Below are 20,085 nucleotides of genomic sequence, written 5' to 3' on the forward strand. Positions count from 1 at the left end.
GCTTTGCGTGGTGTTGGGTGAATATAAATAAGAGGGACGCCCGTCTATTTGGAGACACGCCACGGCTTTTACTATACAGCTCTTGTCTCTGAAGGTCTCAATTGCGACCGACGATGCTTTTCAACGCCGGAACTGTCCTCGCCCTGCTGGGTGCTCTGCCCGCTGCTCTGGCGTGTAAGGGATACACCGGAGGCCTTCCAAAAGCCACATCGTCCAAGAAGATCTCCGCTCCAATCTACGTCAAGGCCGGGCAGGTCTTTGATGGCGGTTGGGCAAAGTATGACCGCAGCCCCAGCTCCTGCGACTCGGGTGAAGGAGGTGAGTCGCACCTTTCATTGCCATCAGTGACTTCTTCTATCTACACAGAAGCTAAATAAAACTAGGTGAGGCAGACACAGCCTTCGTTGTTGAGCGCGGCGGCACACTGCGAAACGTCATTATTGGTAAAACGGTGGGTGAGGGTGTGTACTGCAAGGGTGGCGGCTGCAACATTGAGTTTGTGTGGTTCGAGGATGTGTGCGAGGATGCCATCTCCATTGTAGGTTGACTTTGTCATCTACAATAACAGGAGCTGACAGTCCTCAAGAAAGACGATCGCGCAGGCGACGTGACCAGGATCATCGGTGGAGGCGCCTACCACGCCTCCGACAAAGTCATCCAGCACAACGGGTGCGGAAGGGTTGAGGTAAGTCTTTGAACCCCGGTAGATCCATGTGTATATGACTCATCCCGGGCTCTAGATCATCAACTTCTACGCTGAGAACTACGGAAAGGTGTACCGATCCTGCGGAACAGTAAGTCTTGGTTTCTTCCTCTCACTCCAGGATTCGCAGATGAGTTGGCTACATCTCACGACCCTGGACCGAATTCGAGTATGTGCTAACAATAGTGCAGTGCAGTAAGTGCGCCCGCGAGGTTTACATCGAAGGCGTCACCGCAAGGAAGGGTGGCGAGGTTGCCGGCATCACCAAGGCCAACGGCGACAAGGCGACGCTAGTGAACGTGTGCACAGACGCGAAGACACCGTGCCAGAACTACAACGGCCCTGGACAGAAGGACGGTGCCTGCTAAGCGTGTTAATGTGTTTTTTACAGTGGTCAAGCAGATCATAACAAGCATAGGCAGTCTGAGGTGCGCTGAGCATATGAAGGGACGTAAAAGTAAACGAAATCACAAAACTGAGACTACAAGTTGTAACACACAGGCTTTCATTCTTATGCATTACAACACACACACCTCGCAATCAAGATCCTCATTCACCACTTCCTTATCTCCGGTGGGTGCTGGCAGGCAGGGACAGATACACATATGATATCTTAGCTGGTTTTGGCGTTTTGAGCGTTGAGAATGTCTACATTTTGGAAAATAACGTCTCGATCATATTACCTGTTACGCCGATGCTTGCGACGTGACATGCCTTCCTCAATCTCCATACTATCTCTATCTTACTATAACAAACTCGGGAAAAGACCTCCGAGCCAAAGCTAGGCCAAAGTCGACGGCATGCACTAGACTTCATTGTCTCTCTATGCCAATCAAACACTTTTCAGACTTGACGCTCCAAAGACGAGTAACTTGAAGCGTGTTTGCTCATTCCGGTCAATAATTTCATCCGCTGGGAGGATCGTTGTGAAAAGGGAGCGTGGGTCACAGCAATAGAACGAGCCTCCAGGGGAGAGGCTGAGCAGATCGCAGCCGCACTCATCTCGAACCCGCGAAGATGATCTCTTCGTTCTGTCTGACCTCTTTCGTTTCGCGTTCAGGGTTTTGCTGCGAGGCCCGCAGCCTGCAAGAATTGAGAGCTTGTGGTTGGGCGCTGTCAGAATATCTACGTACAGCTCCTGGCCGAAAACTATACGAGACGCACCAGGCTACAAGATCCCCATCAACTGAGCAACGTACAACCTCTTTTAGTATTTAAAGGTTGCTTCGGCTTGAGCGTTGATCTTTCTTGTGCTCATACGTCACTACCGCGATGTCCATACTTTTGATCGTCATTCTTGTCAGGTGTGACACCTCTCCATCTTAATCCACAGGGTGCTGATAAAGATCAGCGTGCAAAAAGCAATCTTCATCACCAATCTGCTAATGCTATTCGCCATTGCTGTGATGCCGGTCTTGTCTGAGCGGGTAACTCTTTAGCGCTGCAGAACCACTTGTATGCTATGGGAGTATTCAACACACGAGAGGTGGCGGAGAAAAGCCGACGAAAGCTGGTGTTCTTCCTAAAGACTTCCCTTATCACTAGCTTCTTTGCGGGCGTTGTACATTTCAGTAAGGCGATATGCTTGTGTGTATCCTTACGCTTCTGCATTACTTCCAACTTGTAACATATATACACTATCTATCTTAAGATGGTAGGTATTTCTAGTTACTTAGCGTAGGTGTCCCTAGCCGCAACGCCTAAATATAAGCATTGCCTAGGAGTAGGCATTAGCCTCTGCGAAGTATCTAAGCTAATGCAGCATCATCAACTTGCATTAGTGGCCGGCGGCAAGCGTCTTTAATCCGACATAACTATCTCCCTCAGCCAATTGAAAGTAGACATGAACGCAAGCCCCTACCCGTGACCTTCCGAACAACGGACTCAACATGTGACGCTAATACGGGACTCACTTTGCCACAAGAATGTGCCCACAAGCTTACATAGCACACATAGCACATCGCTCATGTTCTCTCTGTGCCGACATTGAGATCTATCACGCTAATGCTCACACACCGACGCTTGGGGGCGATAGCAATGGCCTTATGAGGGTGTGTTCGACTTGGCGCGACGGAATAGCCAAGAATGAGGAAATCGGTCAAATAAATGAATGTATTGAGTGGTGGGTCAAAATTTCACTGCTGCTGCTGCTGCCTATAAAAGTGTCACCGTGGACACTTTCTCGTTATAATTATCATCCACGTCTATCTTACTTCATCAACACAGATCCAATCATCATGTATTTACCACGAGCATTGCCTCTGTGGTTGCTTGTTCCAACCGTGAATTCGTTGATAGTTCAGCGCGAGCCAATTTCATCTAGTTGTCAAACGGCCGTAAGTACATCTACTCACAATGGTTTTGGATACGTTCATTATCCTTTGCTAACCCTAGATCTTCCAGTGCGGCCTCCTGGAGAACGAATTCGGATCTGCAGCTTTACACCATCTCGGACAAGACAACTTCACCCTCTGGGACGCGAAGCAGAATGAGGTCCAGTACGCTTGTCGTTTTGAGCCTTCCAACAAAACCGACGTTGCTGCTGCTCTTCGTGTTCTGACTAAAACTTGGTGTAATTTTGCAGTCAAGTGTGGCGGTCATTCTCGTGATCCAGATTTCTCCAATTCAGTCGGCGGCGTGACTATTGACCTGAGGCGCATGAACAATGTAGAGGTGGCATTGAACGAGTCTGTCGCAAAGGTCGGTGGCGGAGCTGTTACGGCGGACGTTTATGCTGCCCTCGATGCCCGCAACTTGTCTTTTGTCGGCGGGCGCGTAGGCAGCGTCGGCGTAGGTGGCTTCGCTACAGGTGGCGGTACTTCAACACTCTCGTCCCGACATGGATGGGCTCTTGACAATATCTATGAGTACGAGGTAGGTCATCGGAGCAAAATCTTGTGAATACCTGTGCTCACATGAACTAGTTGCTCTTGCCAAATGCTACCTTCGTGACTGTGAACGAGCACCAGCACCCTGAGCTTTATTGGGCTCTTCGTGGCTCAGGAGGCGGCAACTATGGCATCGTTACATCGTTTATCGTACGAACATTTCCTCAAGGACCACTGTACGCCGGACGTCGAACCTGGAACGACACATATACCGAGCAGGTGGTAGATGAGCTGTTCGATCTGTACACCACCCAGGACAATAACACCAACATATCTGCTGATTTCTACTACGGCTATATCCAAGCCAGAGACGAATTTTCTCCAGCTGGAACTCTGAGGTACTTTGATCCAATCGAGAATCCTCCAGTCTTTTCATCTATCGAACGCATTCCGGCGGTGACGTCATCGGGACAAATAAACAGCTTGGGCAGCATCTCTGGACCAGGCAGTGTATCAGCCACTCCAGCTCCTTCAAGGTAAGAATCTAGTGCCCCCCGACGATTCGTTTTCGCAACCATCCTTACAAGATGCAGACATTTATTCCAAACTACGACCACCTTCCCATCTCGTGAATGGCTAAGAGAATCATTGAGGATCTTTCGTGAGGAGGTGCAAGATGTTAAGTCCGTAGCGGGTCTGAATCCGCAACTAATTACTTACCCAATCTCATCGCGCGCTATACAAGGTATGACCGAACGAGGAGGCAATGCTCTCGGTATAACTAATACAAAAGGGCCGCTTATTAGTAAGTCTGCCCCAAAAACATCATTGCCATAGTATGGACGTTGACTGATGTATTAGTGACTTTCCTGAGTACCGCTTGGCTAAATGCGGAAGATGACGGAAGTGTCGGCAATTTCTATGACCGAGTGCTCGCACGCTTAGAGGATACTTCCAGACGTCTGAACGTTCATCATCCTTTCAAGTACGTAGGCTATGGCAGACTAGGCGAAGATCCCTTCTCGTCTTATGGAGCAGATAATCGCAAAAGGCTTGTGCAGATACAAGAGAGCATCGATCCACAAGGCATTTTCACCTCTGCTGGACTTTGCCGCGGCGGATTCAAGGTTCGCTGAAGAGAAGTGACTTCGGACGCTTGTGTCCAACGAGGACACACAGGGAAGGCGGGCTATGTGTAATAAGTTAGCTGATTTAGTAGGCGTAAGACCAACATAAGTACCTGTACCTATTAAGTCTAAGACAACCTACTTAAATCCAACAAAAAGTATACTTAGAGGCATTCTCTCCAACTAAACTATCAAGCTTTTCAATAAATTAATGATCAGCCGATGATCTAAACTATGGCTGGGTCGTCCTGTGGAGGTAGAGAAGCTGTAGAGCGTTGGGCATAGTCTACAGGTACTCTCAGAGGCATCAAGGCGGGGTGCGCCAAGTACCAGCAAGTAACACTTTTATCAGTCAGTATAAATGATACTCACACGGTAGCAAGACCCTGACACCCAGAAGTTAGCTGATGAGCTGTGCAGCCTGCCTCTCACGGTTGCAACAGCCGGTGCGTATCTCTGCCAAGTGTCGACGGGCTTTGCTTACTATCTGCAGCTGTACAAGGCGTCGTGGCTCTGTCTACAATAAGATATCTCTCATCGCCCAGGTACATCACCATCAACCTTCTCACCAAACAGAACCTCCTTCGCTACCTCTGTATCAAGCCACTCATTCCTAAGACCTAGGAACTCCATGACCTGCCCAGGTAGCCCTGAAATACCGGTATGCAAAGCTACATGTATCCCGGCCGGTCCCTCATCAGCCAGCTTTTCAGCATAACGTTCTATATTACCTTTAGCGCATTTGGGATGGATCCACACTGCTCAAATATCAGTAGAGATATCATGACGATCGAACTTAACTTACTCAAGTCCTCGGGATTCAGTCTAAGCTTGTACTCGAATTTACAACCAGCTTTTTGGAAGGCGTGTTTGATACGCCAAAAGTTCATAGATAGGGGTGTTTTGTGGTGCATACGATTGTAAACAAATTCGACACTGTTCAAGAGGAGGATGGCGTTCCCAGCATCCGAAGAAGGTAGCGCGCTGCACAGAGCTTGTTCGATGCCTTTGCAGTCTGGCGTACTGCAGTCGGTTTTGTCCATCTTGAGATGTCTCAAACTCTTTGGTAGAACCTCGTGCAGATTGGGATATCTACAGTCATCCACAAGCTCCCAGTAGTTTTGCTCATTCTTGGCACCAGCTGGAGAGCCCATAATGACATGCCAGGGAGCCTCCAAGGACTTTAGAGAGACCAGTGTCTGGAAGCCCTAAGGACGCTAGCGTGTACTGTCCCGCAACGTGTGCTGTCCCGTTATAATGGCAGTTGCTGATGGGTTTTCTGGCTAGCCCATCACCATCCAACAATATCTGCAACGTCCCTCATCGACAAGCCCCTAGGCTGAACAGCATTACCTCTTACGCAAATCACCTCACAGACATCCCAGCATGCTCGCCTGGTGGCAGGTCACACTACAAAATATGTAAAAAACATGGCCGCATAGGAACGTAGTGGACGGCTTCACAGCACTTAAGAGAACATTGAAAATTAGAGAACATATACGAGGCCCTGGGGGCATCAGTGCAAGCTAGCACGTATGATAACTGAACCATAGTGGGAGACTGAAGGTATTGCGGACGCAAAGCATAAGGCAACTGTGCCTCTACGAGCCTTGAACAAAGCTGCATACACAGGGCTTCGAGCACGGCATATACACAGGAACACAATGTGAGGAACACAAAAGTAGGCAAAAGACTTATCACTTCCTAGACCCTAGAGTACAGCAATCATGGTCACTAAGTTGTAGACAGCTTTAATTATTCTTCCCTACATCTTTAGGGCATCATGTTGTCCTACTATATCATTTAAGATGTAGTGCAAAACCGACAGTGCTTTTGCGCTCAAGGCCATCTCGCAACGTCAGTTCCGGAAACGCGTAGTCACCGCCTTTAGCAGCCCGATATTGAATAGGTGCTGTGCTGCCCAGATTGCGCATTCTTTCGCGCACCTCAGCAGCAAGAACGTCAAATCCTGCTGAGTCGATTCGATCTGCTTGAAACACTACAATTGGAGGCAGCACCTGGAATCCTGGATAATGCAGTACCCCATGGTGAATAGGGAATAGGATATCGTCTATTGGGCCTTGGAAGCCGCGAGCAGTGTAGGCCGATTCCCGGCCCCCTAATGTTGTAACTAACATTGCCCGCTTCCCTTTCACACCTCCCCAACCAGTCTGCTGCTTGTTGTTAAGCTCTTTCACGTTGTACGCAAAGCCGCCTGTAAAGACCCGGTCAATCCAGCCCTTGAGAATTGCTGGGAAGTTGAACCACCAGAGAGGGAAGATGAAGATGATTGTGTCTGCCCATAGAATTTTGGCTTGCTCGGTCTTCACATCTTCTGTCAGGCTGTCTGAAGCAAAGGTTGAAGAAGAGACGGTGGTGATCCGTAACCGGGCATCCGTTGGTAGATCGGTAAAGTCCTCCCGATCGACATGCGATTTCCATTTCATGCGATAGAGATCTGAGGTCTGGGTCTCATGGCCTTGTTGCTCTAATTCATTGCGTATGACTTGGTGCAAGCTGCAGATCAGAGAAGGCGGCTCTGGATGGGCAAGAACAAGAAGGACTCTCATTGCAAGGAACGTGAGACTGGATGTGACAATTCAGAAACACTACATCTTTGCTTCTTATAGTGAATACAAATGTCAATGTGCAAAGCTACAGTTTGTCAGCGATCGTCTATGCCTTGCGTCCAAGAACGTTTGGACCGAAGTTAATGTGCGATACCCACAGTGCAAATTCGTAAGATTGGATGTGTCGGTTCGAAAACACTACATCTTAGCATCTTTGAGTGAATACAAATGTTAGTGTGCAAAGCTATAGTTTGTCAGCGATTGTCTCGTCCAAGAACGTTCGGACCGAAGCTGGTGTGCGATACCCACAGTACAAATCCTTGATATTAATAAGCAGACCAATTCTACCTCGTAGATGAAAGCGGGTTTCCGGATTCGGGTGGGGTCAGGAAGCTGCGATAAATGTCGTAGGACGCCGGTGCCGCCTGCTCAATTGGATCGCCGGCAAGTGCGCGCAACAGCGGCGACTACCCGACCCCAATGCCTAATGTCTCATCGTTTCTTTTCAGATAAGTCGTACTTGTGAAGCTCAGTGATGGGCTGTAGGTAGCCTAGAACCTGGCAAATGAGCTCTATTGGCAAAGATGGTGGTAGTGTCATAGTAGCACCGCTTCGGATTCATCCACTCTAGTGAATGCAGGAAGACGTTGATGTGTACACAATGAAGTAATCGTGACACAGATTCTAGATAGCGAAACGCTCTGTTGCGTTTTTGAGTGCTTGTTCAGGCTGCCGTAGGGAGGCGTGATGTTGTCTGTGTGCTCATCCCACGGACGGTACCTACCTATCGCGTGATGCACGCGATCATCGAAGCATCGAATTTTCCGCAACGCTATAACTCAGTAACGCCCTGTCCTTAGAGATGCCCTTTGCGATGCAAACATAGGCGATGTGGCTAGCAAACCTGTACCAGAGGATTGATCATGCTGAACAACGTCGATGATGCCCGCTTCCTTAAGACGGAGTTCATCCACAAGCGCAACTCGACCCTTGTCACGGTGCAGAATAGGGAGTCGACGCTGGGTAGCCAAACCGCAACATCATGACCGTTGGAACTAATAGTGCTCTTCGAGAAGAAGCTAAAAATGCCAATTAGCAGCGTTGAGCTGGCCGCGACGCTCGAGTACATACTATTTGCTATCAGAAAAGCAGGTAGCACAAAGAATGCTATAACACTTCGTAGCAGGGATTATGACGCGGGCGGATCTGGAGCGTATCGCGCCTTCCTCCTACGCTTTTCGCGCGGCATGTCGCACCCGCTCGACGACAATGGCCGACCCATGCACACCATTGCTTGTAGCGCCCACTCGGCAGCCCGACCATCTCGCCTACGCCCTACCCGCCCTAAGCAGCCGCACTACGCACGCGCACCGACACCGTCGTCCGACAACGACTTCAGCAGACCCGCTGCGCCCTCGAGCTACTCATCGGTATCGCCACAATGACAGGAGCAACCGGCTGCTGCAGACAACGAGGCAACATTCGGGTTCGCGGTGTTGTCGTGTCGCGGCGGTGAAACTCGATCAGGCTGGGACGGGCGCGCTCTGGCGTGCGCATGGGCGTAATAAGATGCGCCGCCGCCAGTCGCTGCTTCGGCGCTGCAGGCGGGCCAAGCAGTCCTCGTCAACTAACATATGCACTACGCCGAGGCAGTGGCGCAGTTGCACTGGCGGTTGCTGGCTTGTGTCCGGACAATATAGGAGCGATTCCAGACGTGTTCGGGCATTTCTCTCGTGACAGACCGCTAAAGATGAACAAGCATAGTGCTTTGCCAAGCATGTACTTCCTTTCTGCCTCGAAGCTTTCCTTTGCTCTATGCGATGACCGCAGGTAGCATCTTCCAAGCATTCAGAAGCGTGCCCAGCATCAAAGCGACTACGCGCCTCAGCTTTTAAAGGGCGAATTGAAATGGCAGTTAGCACTTAGGCCACTATGTTGTTTTGCTGGCGCAATCACGGTGATATGTATGCAAGAAAGTCCGTTCAGGTCTGACCGCTGACAGATACTGTGCGTATCGGTGCAGGTACGTCTGTCCGGAGGCAGTGGCGAGATCCATTGTTAGTGTGAGTGAAACAAAGCAGGCTATCTGCAAAAAGCAAGCTGACAATATCAGAGTGGGCGCAATCAGGTGGCGTGCTGCAACCCAGAAGTTCTGTCACCTCTGATAAACGGAGTTGACAAGCCCTCGATAATTTGAGGCTCTTCGTTCGGTCGCCCCCAAGGCTTGTGCCTCTGTTCAAGACGACACTGGATGATGGCCTTTGCGTGGCGGAATGAGATAATTCTTGTAATGAGGAAGATCGTCAGGAAACGCGAGGCTGGAAGAGCGTGGATCCTCCCACTTGTTCCCTGATCTATAATAGAATAGGTACACTTGCTCAGACGCTACATGTCTGTTTGATCTCATACCGAGTATAGCGTCTTCCGGATATACTCAACGCTAAAGACATGAGAAACATGATAGAAACGACGATAAAGAACCACAAAACACGCTCAATGTAACAACCATCAATGAGATCTGAGATGTGTTCAGCAGCTGGGCCTCAAGCGACGAGGCGAATGCAGAGACCGATAGCATTCACTACAAAGGCTCGTGTGAGTTCCCGAGGTCCATATATGTACCGTGTAAATGTTAACATTGATACCTTAGATGCCGCAGTTTGATGCGCTCAATCAGCCACACAGCACATATGAATTTGATGAAATCGGCCGTGCAACTCTTGTTCGACTCGGACATTTGGACTTGGCCAATAGTGGGACGTTAAGCCAACATCACGATGAGAACGAATGGAATTACGGCAACAACGAGGAGGGTTCATTAAGGTGAATGAAGCCAAGATACCTCAGTCCCTAGTCCCTCGGCATTTTGGCCGATGTAGTTGGAAGGATTGGGGGCCTGTCTGTCAACTCTCCGAGATCTGATAGTACGCACTGATTCCTGTTGCGAAAATCACCTTATTGATAGAACTACACTCGTGGAATATCATTCGACCGAGCGATGCTATGGAGAAATGGTGTTAAACGTGATTCCACATACTCAGGCAGCAGGGTCGAAGTGGCTGAGTGGAAGGCCTTTTCCGGCAGCGGAAGCGTAGCGTGTTTCGAATTGGTGAATATATACAGCTACCCCACACCGCTCACGGGGCACGCACTATACTCCTTTACAGGTGGACTTAGCAGCAGAACATGAGTCGATCGACTAATTACTAAAACATGAGCTGGTGTACAAAGTCCAAAGACAATCCGCCCGGTTGAAGCAGCAGTGTCTGGAAAGTCCTTCGCCCCAGCAGCAGCGATCTCATTCTGTCGTCCAAAATGTTGTCTTTATGGAAACTTCTTCTTGGTGGCGCGCTCGCCATTGTGTCTGTGGCGCCTGGCGTCAACGGCCAAACTTATCCTGGCCCAGGTCCAGTCTCAGGTAGCACATTTGCTCACGATCCGACTGTGATCAAGACAACAAGCGGCGGTTACCTCATGGCATACACGGCGCCAGGCATTGCACTCAAGACTTCCACCGACCGTACCAACTGGCGCGACGCCGGCCTCGTATGGACCAACGCAAACGCGCCATGGACACAGCCGTACACAGGTGGAAACAGCGAGAATCTCTGGGCACCAGACCTCTCGTATCATAATGGCAGGTACTATCTGTACTACTCTGCTTCAACATTTGGATCTCGCAAGTCGGCTATCTTCCTGGCAACCAGCACTACCGGCGCAGCTGGGTCGTGGACAAACCAAGGCGTGATCATCGAAACGAATGCCAACAGCGCATATAACGCCATTGATCCAAATCTGATCGTTGATGCTGAAGGCAAGTGGTGGCTGTCTTTTGGCTCGTTTGGAAATGGCCTTAAGTTGATCTCCATCAACCCAAGCACCGGCAAGCGCTCTGGTAGCAACATGGTCGATATCGCCAGCCGAGGGAGTAGCGGCGCCATCGAGGCCCCGGTCATCTCCCGCCATGGCAATTACTACTACCTCTGGGTCTCTTTCGATGCATGCTGTCAGGGTGCTGCAAGCACTTACAACATCAGAGTAGGCCGCTCTACCAACGTTCAGGGTCCGTATATCGACCGAAGCGGCAAGCAGATGATGTCTAGTGGCGGCACTTTGATGTTGGCATCTCACGGTTCCATTCGCGGACCTGGGCACAACACTGTATTTACCGACAATGATGCCGACGTGCTCGTCTACCATTACTATAGGCAGTCCGACGGTCAAGCTCAGCTGGGCATTAACTTGATTCGCTACGAGAGCGACTGGCCAGTCATCTACTGAGCGCTACAACCTACATCTTCATTTTTTAGTCTTAACTATACCTACGTAAACGTACTACAATTCATGGAACATTACCTCATGCAGACAACCTATTCCCATACAACTTGATCGCTCATTGCGTTGGAAACATGCAACATATTGCACCTCCTACAACTCTCGACCAGTCGTCCCTGATGTGGCAGGACCTCAATTCGCTTTATGGCTTTAGTCACTTACTCTCACATTCGACTCAACGTTTCCAGTCTCACTAGGCAAACAGGTAGCATGCCTGAACATGTCCAATTTTACGATGGGATGCCGGCAGCAAGCATCTTGGATGGGCTCACTAATCTTTTTTGCGTTTCTGGGGGTGTCAGCCCGAACGTGCCTGGAAGTACATAAGTTACCCACTCGAACAAGAGATTGCGAGAAATGCAATAAACCGCGGAAAGGCACAGTTACTCATCTGGAGCGAACCCCGTCGCAGAAACCCTTCCCTGGGCGCGCGGCGCGCTGCTGGCTAACGGATCGTGTTGCTGGCTAACGGATCGCGATGCCCTTTATCTAGCTGGGTTCCTTTCGCATTCGCAAAGTTTACAGGTTCCAGCAGCTCGGGGTTTTCGCTTAAAGTTCCACCAATCTAGAATAGCTGCACTGTTCTCTTAGAGGCTCTGTGATGTACGAAGTATGTACACATACCGGGTCGGCACTACATAGCAACCCGACGTCGGCCTCTCTTGTATATGCGTGATAGCTGTCCACCATAGGAGGCCTCGCCGTGCTGTCCCTGTGGTCCACTAAAAAGGCTTATTCGGCCTAATACCGACCCCGCAATCGATACCAGACGCAGCCTGGAACAAGCACCAATAATGTTCAGTCGATCATGCATGTCGAAAACCCAGTCAAAAATTGTGTGCTGATGCGGCAAGTTTGTCGAGAAATAAGCATGCATCCAACGCAAGCCCTGGCCTGCAACCTTGGAAGGCAACACCCGGATTGCAAGCTCCTATCTTTGTACAGGCACACGTTTGGTTATCTAGCCAGGAGCTGCCCAACTCCTTCCGCTCCGAGATATCTTGCCCTTTTTTCAGACTGAACTCGCGTTCTTTCCATTGCAAATCACCCTTGTTGATCTTTACAATTGGCGCATCTCGCACAAAGAGAGTTACATTGCCTTTGTAAATGGCGCCAGTAAAGGATAAGAGATTCCTGCCTGAGATATGGGCTTTGTTCTCTATCGGCGTATTGTGGGTCGTGATGCGCTTCGCAGTGCGAATCCGGACGGTCGGCATCCGTGGCCTGCAGATCGACGACGGATTTGCCTTTATAGCGGTCGTATGCTGGGCTATCATCATCATGGGCATACACATCACGTATTTCACTGGCACGAACGTGGATTTTTCGGCAACAGAAGTGTGGGGCTTGAATGAAGATCAGATTGAGCAGGCATCATTTGGGTCAAAACTATACATCATCACGTTGTACGCGTAGTAAGTCTAACAGATGGAGGATAGGAGCTTGTAGCCAGTTTGAAACTGACTTCGGCCAGCATTTCGATGATATTCAGCCTCAAAGCAGTCGTCATCATCCTTTATCGGCGGCTAGCCTTCGGAAATTGGCAAAAGTTATTGCTGAACTTCACAGTAGCGGTATGTGCTATTGGATGGATATCCACGACTCTGATGCTGAGTCTCATGTGTCTTCCCTTCAAGAGAAGATTTATCGTCCGACCACTCCCAGACGACACGTGCACGGCATCTTCGACCTTCTTCATTGCTATCAGCTGCTTCAACGCATCCACAGATGCGCTTTTATTGACTGTACCACTTCCGATGCTTTGGACGTTGCGAATACCGCTCCTTCGACGAATTGGAGTATTTCTATTGCTCGCGTCCGGCATCTTTGTCATGGCGGCGTGCATCATCCGTGTCACGTTGACAGTTGTGCCAAACATCACGATCCGCATCATCGCTCGTTGGGGCGCTCGAGAGCTAGCCATTGCTCTTGTCGCTGTCAACACCGCTAGCCTGCGTCCGAGTAAGTGCATATTGGGGCTAAACTTCGATCTTGATATCAGCACCTGACATATGTTCTCAGTGTTCCGCGCCTCTTTTTGGTTATCGGAAAAAGCCGCTGCTGAACACGCTCACCGCCAGCGTGCTCGTGGTGCTTATGTCTGGGCGTCCTTGCACCGCGTTCAGAAGAAAATGGGTCATGTTTGGCCACTCGACTCCACGACGGCAGGCATGTCTACCATTCAAAACTTTGCTGCGGGAGAGAGCACAGCGTGTACAACAATATTAGAAGGTTCCGAACACCAGACCATAAACCTACCAGAGAGAGCGTTGCACTCAGATCACAAGCAAGCGAATAGCTTTGCGCGGAGTATTGTTTAGACACTAATGCATATGCCATCAGGTATTACTTCCATCCGCTTGGCTTTTCCACAACAATCCAGTGCATACCCCACTTTGTGAGTATCGTGCGTGGTATTACCGCTTAGGGCGAAGCGCTAACATTTACAATTGCTAACAACAATAACAAAGCGGTGTTAGAGAATTGCCATTGATACTATGCTCCTTCCATTGGAAGGCACAAAGCCAGAGCATGGAGACTGTACAAAGAACGAAGTTCTAGTCCGGTCGCGGAAATGAGCATCTATATCATGCTCAACTAAGATACCTATCCGCACGAACACAGAGTTCTACCCATGTACGTATTGCTGAAACCCGGGTCACCAGATTACTATATCCTTAATCCACGGAGAAAGCACAAGACTATCTATGTACGCAGACCCAAGACTGTGATCTATACAGAGTTTGCTGCCCGCGACTACACGCACAATAGAAGCCTAAGGTACCCGCGAATACAATTTGATCCGCAGCAAGTTTTGATCACAAAATTGACATGCGTCTCTATCTCCGCATGGACATGTGTTCGAGAGTGGATAGGTCAGAACGCATCCCGGGTACCTTACATATATTACTACATTGCAGTTTTACCATCGAGCGGTTCGCTTCCGACCATACTAGTGCTGCAGATGTGTGGGTCACATGGTGTTCCGAGAGACTATCGTATTCTGTTGCGCAACTAGTGTAAGCTCTATTGTACCTTCATCTCGCTGTCTTCCGCCTCGCAACATCTTATGAACGCAGATCTGCTTGTCTTCGATTTGATGTACTGTCAATTCGCTGATAACCTTAGAATTGCGAAAGTCTGGGCTTGCTGCTAGCCTATATCGTAGGGCATAGGTCACACTCCCGGTCATCACCGCCATCAATGGAACTAGCATCTGTTATTTGACTTGTATCTGTGTATAGATCGGAGACAACATCGCTCCGTGTTTATGCGAGGTTTGATGACTGTACAACAAACGGTCAGGCACCACCACACAGGCCGCCCGAAAAGTGCGAGCGACCTCGCATTACTCAAACCTAGGTGGTCCCGAACATAGAACGATGGTAATCCGACCATTCCCGATTTTTGATCTCATAAAACTTCTCGTGATTTTAACAAGGGACCCGTGGCGTGGGGGAACCACCCTAAGATTCCACAAAAGTGGCAACGCTGCACGTCGAAGCACGTTCCATCTATGTGAGTATATAATATGTAGGTACCTCATAGTATGCAGCACGAGAGAAGCTAATAAGGCGCAATGCTATGCAGCGCGCGCAGACGTTGTACTTACATGCTTGACTAAACGCTATTGAGACAATAGCTCTTGGGTGATGCGGGGCGGACTCTCCCGTCGGGTTACGAAGTTGCACAGCTTCCCGGCATCTCGGCACGGCGGAGTCTCGGTGTTCAACAGCCAGTAACACCAGCCCGGTATTGGTGGCGGGCCAAGGTTTTGTTACGGTGAGCGGAAACATGCGCAGCAGGGTATGCAGCGCGCCTGGAGACCCACTGACCTGTCCATTGGCTTACGATATTGGAGAACTGGAGGCGATCCCCGTGTGCAACCCTTGTTCGACGCCAAATGTAATGAGCAGGCTGTGCAGGACGCCTAATGCCAGCAAAATCATTGATACATCCGCGTGCCCCTAAAATTGTTTTGTGCGTCTTGACATTGTTCGATTGCGATTCCTCAACGCTCACCAACAATTTCTTCGATACGCGAATCTGACATCTCAACGCGGCGAGATAAAATGGCGGCATGTTTCAATACGAGGGGTAACGAGACGACGTGGGACAGCAAAGTCCATGTCCCGTGTAATATGACCGCAGTAGAGGCCGGAGGCCATTCGACATGCTGCATAATTGGCGACCTCTGTCTCACGAATGGCATGTGCATGCACAAAGAGGACGTCGACAAAAAGAATTGGTATTGGCGAACAGGATGCACAGATAAGACATGGGAAGACCCAGCATGTCCTAAATATTGCGAATCGATCGGTAAGTTTACAGGGCAGTTTGTGTCCTCCGAGATCTTGATGTTGACCTTCGTAGAACCCACAAGGAACACGGGTCTTATCATGAATTGTCTCCAACCAGAGTCCTGGTGCTGTGCTTATGTCGGGGGTAGTCTCCAGGATTGGAAATCACAGGCCTCGATCAACACAACATGCTGCACCATCGACGACCTTAAATTCTCGGCGGAAGATCCTATCGTGTATGCCACGGCAACCAATCCCATCCGACTCAGCACACAATCAGCTTCGACTAGCACCGTTCTCAGCACCATATCGCAAGCCACGACCGCAATGACAGCTGATCAGTCTAGTTCGCCCACAACAGCTGTCAATTCACAACAGAGCTCGGACTCAGCTGGTCTAACTACCGGCGCGAAAGTCGGACTTGGTGTTGGGATACCTGTCGGCGTCATTGGGCTTGCTGCGATCGGCGCCTTCTTCTGGTTACGGCGGAGACGGAACGTAGGACCCAGCAGCAACCCACCAGAGCTTTACACGCCTGAAGCAAGTAGCAAAGGAGCCGTGCCACCATACCAAGAGACAGCAATGAATCATCAAGGAGCTGCGGTCTACCGACACGAGGCACCATCGTCACAAGTGGCTCATGAGTTGCCTGCAGCCGTCGAGCCATCAGAGCTGCCGCTTCAAGGCAAGCTTGTCCGGTAGCGGGAATGAGAGCAGATCTATCGACATCTACTTCGAACGCAAAAATTGCTGTTTACCGCCCCCTACCACGTCCTGGCCGTAGATCACAGCTACAAATGAGCCTGTTGGATTTCTCTCAAACTTCATTAGTCCAAGCCTCTTACCGGTAGTTCCGGTACTCTGGCTCTCGGCTACGTCTCGCGGGATTTTACGGGCTCTTTTCTTCAAACGACTGTCCGTTTCTCTACTAATTCACATGTGTTATTCCTGACGACGAATTCGTTTTGAGCGTTCGCATCGCCACTAGGCATTTGCATCAGGTGGCGAGGCTAGTCGATGGTTTGAAATGCCAGAGCAGTGTACCTGACTATATGATTCCACGCTCAGCTAACGTAGTGGGAAAACATCCGATACCCTTGCGATTACATGTATTTTTAACAACGAAACCATTCATTGCCATCATCGGATCACTATATTGTAGTGGCTGATATCAAAGCAATAACAGATGATCGTATTACCAAAACCGTGCGAGTGTGAAACTACTCAATAAATCGTGTCATGCGCGTATTGTCATCAATCTAAGGGTTCTGACTAGAACAGCGTGAAAATCGAGGGTTTTGTCTGACTAGGTTAGGATAATATCGAGGTTGCTGTTATTGCTATTGAGAACACGTCCTTGTGTTTTCTCGTATTCTGCCTTGCCCGTGATCAGCTATCAGCCCTGGTTTCTGGCTTTCGCGACCTTCGTTTCTCTACTACCCCTGTATCTGTCTCACCTCCCCTTGTCATGGTACTAGTTAGCGTACACAACAATCACATACGAACACAACTGAGCGTTAGTCGCAAAGTCCTATGCAAAGGCAATTACGTTGTCACTTCTGATGCATGATGCTCAAGATCGTAAAAGTTATAAGCGCTATAATTCATGGGTCAAGCCGTGTTTCTTGGTCTCCGTTCTTGAGATAACAAACCCGATCAGGTAGGGGTATCCGAAGGTCCGCATTGGCGTCCCTTGCACAATCAAGGCTTTCTGGATTACTATGAACCTCTTAGTCATCCAGAGGCGTGGATGGAAAAAAATCGTCTTGGTTCAATATTGGTCACAGGGCAGGGATGCAATGGGGGTCAATTTCGATTCTAAAAACAATGAATTGATGATGCTTGCAAATAAATTCGACTACTCGAAAAGAAGATGGACGGATGAGATGGAAATTAGGTACTTCCTCCATGAACATTATCAGACCCTTCCTCCATAAATATTATCAGGCCTTTCCTCCATGAACATTATCAGGCCCTTCCCTCATGGACATTATAATCGACTATCCTTCACCACGATCGATCCCTCCAAGATCACTTCTGGACCCCCTCTTGATCATTCAAACTCAAGCGTCGCCAACAAACTGAATAGTCTCTGCTCGCTCAGTAATCGTCTTGCCGAGAACTTCGAAGTCCATTCGCTCCATCGAAGGGTACACGCATGCCTTCTGTGGCACTCCAGCCTCGCCCACAACAGCCATCAGCTCATCCGACATAAAGTCAGCGAGTTTGTTCTTCAGCCCCTGTGGCATGAGCTTTGAGTGATAGATCGTGCTCAGACCTTGTGCCTGCATCTTGAGAATATGCTCCTCGCCCTTGCCGAAGTCGTGAATGTGGGGGTTCAGTGTCTCGATTTGGAGAATCCTAACCTTCTTTTCCAACAGCGTGAACTCGTCACGCTTCCAGTCCGCATCGCTGAATGGAGGAGGAGAGCCCGGCGGGGTTGGTGGCAGAACACCAGAGCGTTCCCAAGCATCGACCAATTGGAACGGCTCGACCGCGTAGCCATTTGCGAACTGGAGCTGCAGTGCAAGCTCGATCGACATAGCATGTTCACCTGCGTTAGCGGTCTTGATTAGATCGATGTTGTCGTGATCGCCAGTGATAGAGGCAAGCAGGTGGTTCATCCAGGAATTCACGACACGCGAGCAGCGTCCAGATTCCTGGGCAACGAGCTTACCGTCGACGATCTTGGGCTTGGACTTCCACTTCAGACGTACCATGGCCAGCAGCTCTTGCTTGGGCACGGATGCTGAAGAAGTGTGTTGCAACGCATGAGATAGGCCTGCTGCAAATACCTTGCAGTATTCGTGCACGGCTCCAGGTACGAAGTTGTCGGCGTCGATGAAGCCCACGAACGACTTCTTTGCAAGCTTTGCTAACGCAGTGCCAATCATCATGGCTTCGCCCTTGCCGTTGCGAATGCGAATGCCAGTGCTATTCTGCAAGTCTGTGTCAGCTTTGGCGGTAGTGATGTGCGGCATACCAGCTTTGGCAAAGGCACTAGCTAGACCTGAGTCTTGCTGGTGGACTGCAATGCCTTGACGGTAGGTATCAGTGCAGAAATCATTGAGCATTGCGCATTCCGCTTTGAAGTTCTCAGCGCTGCTGTTGGAGACCAGAATGATCAGGCAATGGTGTGGGATGCCATGCAGTACGCCCTCGAGAATAGAGTGTTCCTCGTTCATGCAAGGCACGATAATTGCAAGTTGCTTCTCAACTGCTTCGAGGGATGACTGAGAGAAGGCGGCAGTCAGGGTTCCATCCTTGAGTGTATCGTACTGGTTTGGTCCTGCAATGAGGCCAGAGTCTAGTGCTATGACCTTCGATACCGCATCGACCTCGATATTGCCCACCTGGGACATGTTATCTGTGAAGTTCAGCCGCATGTGTGATGACTTGTAGTTGTTGTGGAGTTGTTTTGAAGGGTTATAGGTACGATGGAGCTCATAAGTATATAGTTGGTGGGGCGCAGGCACATTGTTCGGCTTTTCACTGTGCACGTACTGTGAATGTTGGTGTGGTATCGACGCATCGTGTAAACAAAGAAGTGGCACTGCGGCACAACGTCCGATGGACCTGAACAGTCTGATGCTTCCTAGGAAGGGATCCACCGTGAAACCCTATGCAAGGTCCCTTATCGGCGCCGTGCCGAGCCGCAAGCATCAGTGGTATGGATGACCGGTGTGCCGTTGCATGTACTGACCTCTTTTCTGTGACAGTGAAGTATTCTTCCGCGAAACCTTCCAGTTATCGTTACAGAAGATCCTCATGACGAGCTTATTGTGCTGCTTCATCCCACACTTGAAGTGATTCCCTCCAGTGATGGTGATGAGCCAACATGCGGACAATTACTCAAGTCGGCTTGTGGCAGACAGGCACCAGTATTCGAGTTCGAATTGACTGTGGCGCCCCAATTTCTTTGTTCTCAGGAAGGTTCGATGACTTGCGGAGCTTGTTCCAAGACCTTACAAGGATTCGATTAATGGCACAGTTCACTGCGCTTTGAGGTATACTACCCTCATTGTCCACGGGATTGCAACCTTTCGAGGTCAAGAATAGGCTTTATACCAATCAAGATAGCAGGTCGAGTTCTATGACAGGGTCCGTCCCTTGTGGTAGGAGGAAACGCGTCTGACCTATAGATCAGGCCACTTCAAGGCTCGAACAGGCTACAACGCCCCTCATTAGCTAACTCTTCCCACGCCTCATTCAGAAATCGAG

General features: G+C 49.8%; 9 protein-coding genes across 9 annotated transcripts; 6 read left to right on the top strand and 3 right to left on the bottom strand.

The window, feature by feature from the left end:
* Positions 1–113: 113 nt before the first annotated feature.
* On the top strand, positions 114–1,332 carry C7974DRAFT_425500 (family 3 polysaccharide lyase; the record flags this gene model as incomplete). Its single annotated transcript, XM_046144477.1, has 5 exons — positions 114–318; positions 384–538; positions 587–685; positions 741–794; positions 895–1,332. 5 exons carry the CDS (start codon positions 114–116, stop codon positions 1,069–1,071), a joined length of 690 nt encoding a protein of 229 aa, XP_045995080.1. The 3' UTR covers positions 1,072–1,332.
* Positions 1,333–2,940: 1,608 nt separating this feature from the next.
* On the top strand, positions 2,941–4,760 carry C7974DRAFT_456356 (uncharacterized protein; the record flags this gene model as incomplete). Its single annotated transcript, XM_046146011.1, has 5 exons — positions 2,941–3,039; positions 3,098–3,577; positions 3,628–4,067; positions 4,125–4,336; positions 4,369–4,760. The coding sequence occupies 5 exons, from the start codon at positions 2,941–2,943 to the stop codon at positions 4,665–4,667; spliced, it is 1,530 nt and encodes a 509-aa protein (XP_045995081.1). The 3' UTR covers positions 4,668–4,760.
* A 432-nt stretch (positions 4,761–5,192) lies between these two features.
* C7974DRAFT_377383 (uncharacterized protein) lies at positions 5,193–5,812 on the bottom strand (the record flags this gene model as incomplete). The annotated part of the gene is made up of 2 exons (XM_046140352.1): positions 5,193–5,416; positions 5,464–5,812. 2 exons carry the CDS (start codon positions 5,810–5,812, stop codon positions 5,193–5,195), a joined length of 573 nt encoding a protein of 190 aa, XP_045995082.1.
* Positions 5,813–6,449: 637 nt separating this feature from the next.
* On the bottom strand, positions 6,450–7,452 carry C7974DRAFT_425502 (flavoprotein-like protein). Its single transcript, XM_046144478.1, has one exon. It carries the CDS (start codon positions 7,226–7,228, stop codon positions 6,458–6,460), a length of 771 nt encoding a protein of 256 aa, XP_045995083.1. The 5' UTR covers positions 7,229–7,452; the 3' UTR covers positions 6,450–6,457.
* A 2,691-nt stretch (positions 7,453–10,143) lies between these two features.
* C7974DRAFT_209807 (family 43 glycosyl hydrolase) lies at positions 10,144–11,646 on the top strand. The gene has a single exon (XM_046136943.1). The coding sequence runs from the start codon at positions 10,544–10,546 to the stop codon at positions 11,507–11,509; it is 966 nt and encodes a 321-aa protein (XP_045995084.1). The 5' UTR covers positions 10,144–10,543; the 3' UTR covers positions 11,510–11,646.
* On the top strand, positions 11,518–12,035 carry C7974DRAFT_397000 (uncharacterized protein; the record flags this gene model as incomplete). Its single annotated transcript, XM_046142137.1, has 1 exon — positions 11,518–12,035. Exon 1 carries the CDS (start codon positions 11,784–11,786, stop codon positions 12,030–12,032), a length of 249 nt encoding a protein of 82 aa, XP_045995085.1. The 5' UTR covers positions 11,518–11,783.
* Positions 12,036–12,449: 414 nt separating this feature from the next.
* Positions 12,450–13,608, top strand: C7974DRAFT_397003 (uncharacterized protein). The gene is made up of 2 exons (XM_046142138.1): positions 12,450–12,978; positions 13,038–13,608. The coding sequence occupies exons 1-2, from the start codon at positions 12,671–12,673 to the stop codon at positions 13,570–13,572; spliced, it is 843 nt and encodes a 280-aa protein (XP_045995086.1). The 5' UTR covers positions 12,450–12,670; the 3' UTR covers positions 13,573–13,608.
* A 2,028-nt stretch (positions 13,609–15,636) lies between these two features.
* C7974DRAFT_377387 (uncharacterized protein) lies at positions 15,637–16,566 on the top strand (the record flags this gene model as incomplete). Its single annotated transcript, XM_046140353.1, has 2 exons — positions 15,637–15,883; positions 15,938–16,566. 2 exons carry the CDS (start codon positions 15,637–15,639, stop codon positions 16,564–16,566), a joined length of 876 nt encoding a protein of 291 aa, XP_045995087.1.
* A 1,207-nt stretch (positions 16,567–17,773) lies between these two features.
* C7974DRAFT_209906 (mannosyl-3-phosphoglycerate synthase) lies at positions 17,774–19,476 on the bottom strand. Its single transcript, XM_046136944.1, has one exon. It carries the CDS (start codon positions 19,248–19,250, stop codon positions 17,928–17,930), a length of 1,323 nt encoding a protein of 440 aa, XP_045995088.1. The 5' UTR covers positions 19,251–19,476; the 3' UTR covers positions 17,774–17,927.
* Between the last annotated feature and the right edge of the window lie 609 nt (positions 19,477–20,085).

Source organism: Boeremia exigua (genome assembly GCF_020726555.1).
Source record: "Boeremia exigua strain MPI-SDFR-AT-0100 chromosome Unknown C7974scaffold_8, whole genome shotgun sequence".
Taxonomy (NCBI): Eukaryota; Fungi; Ascomycota; class Dothideomycetes; order Pleosporales; family Didymellaceae; genus Boeremia; species Boeremia exigua.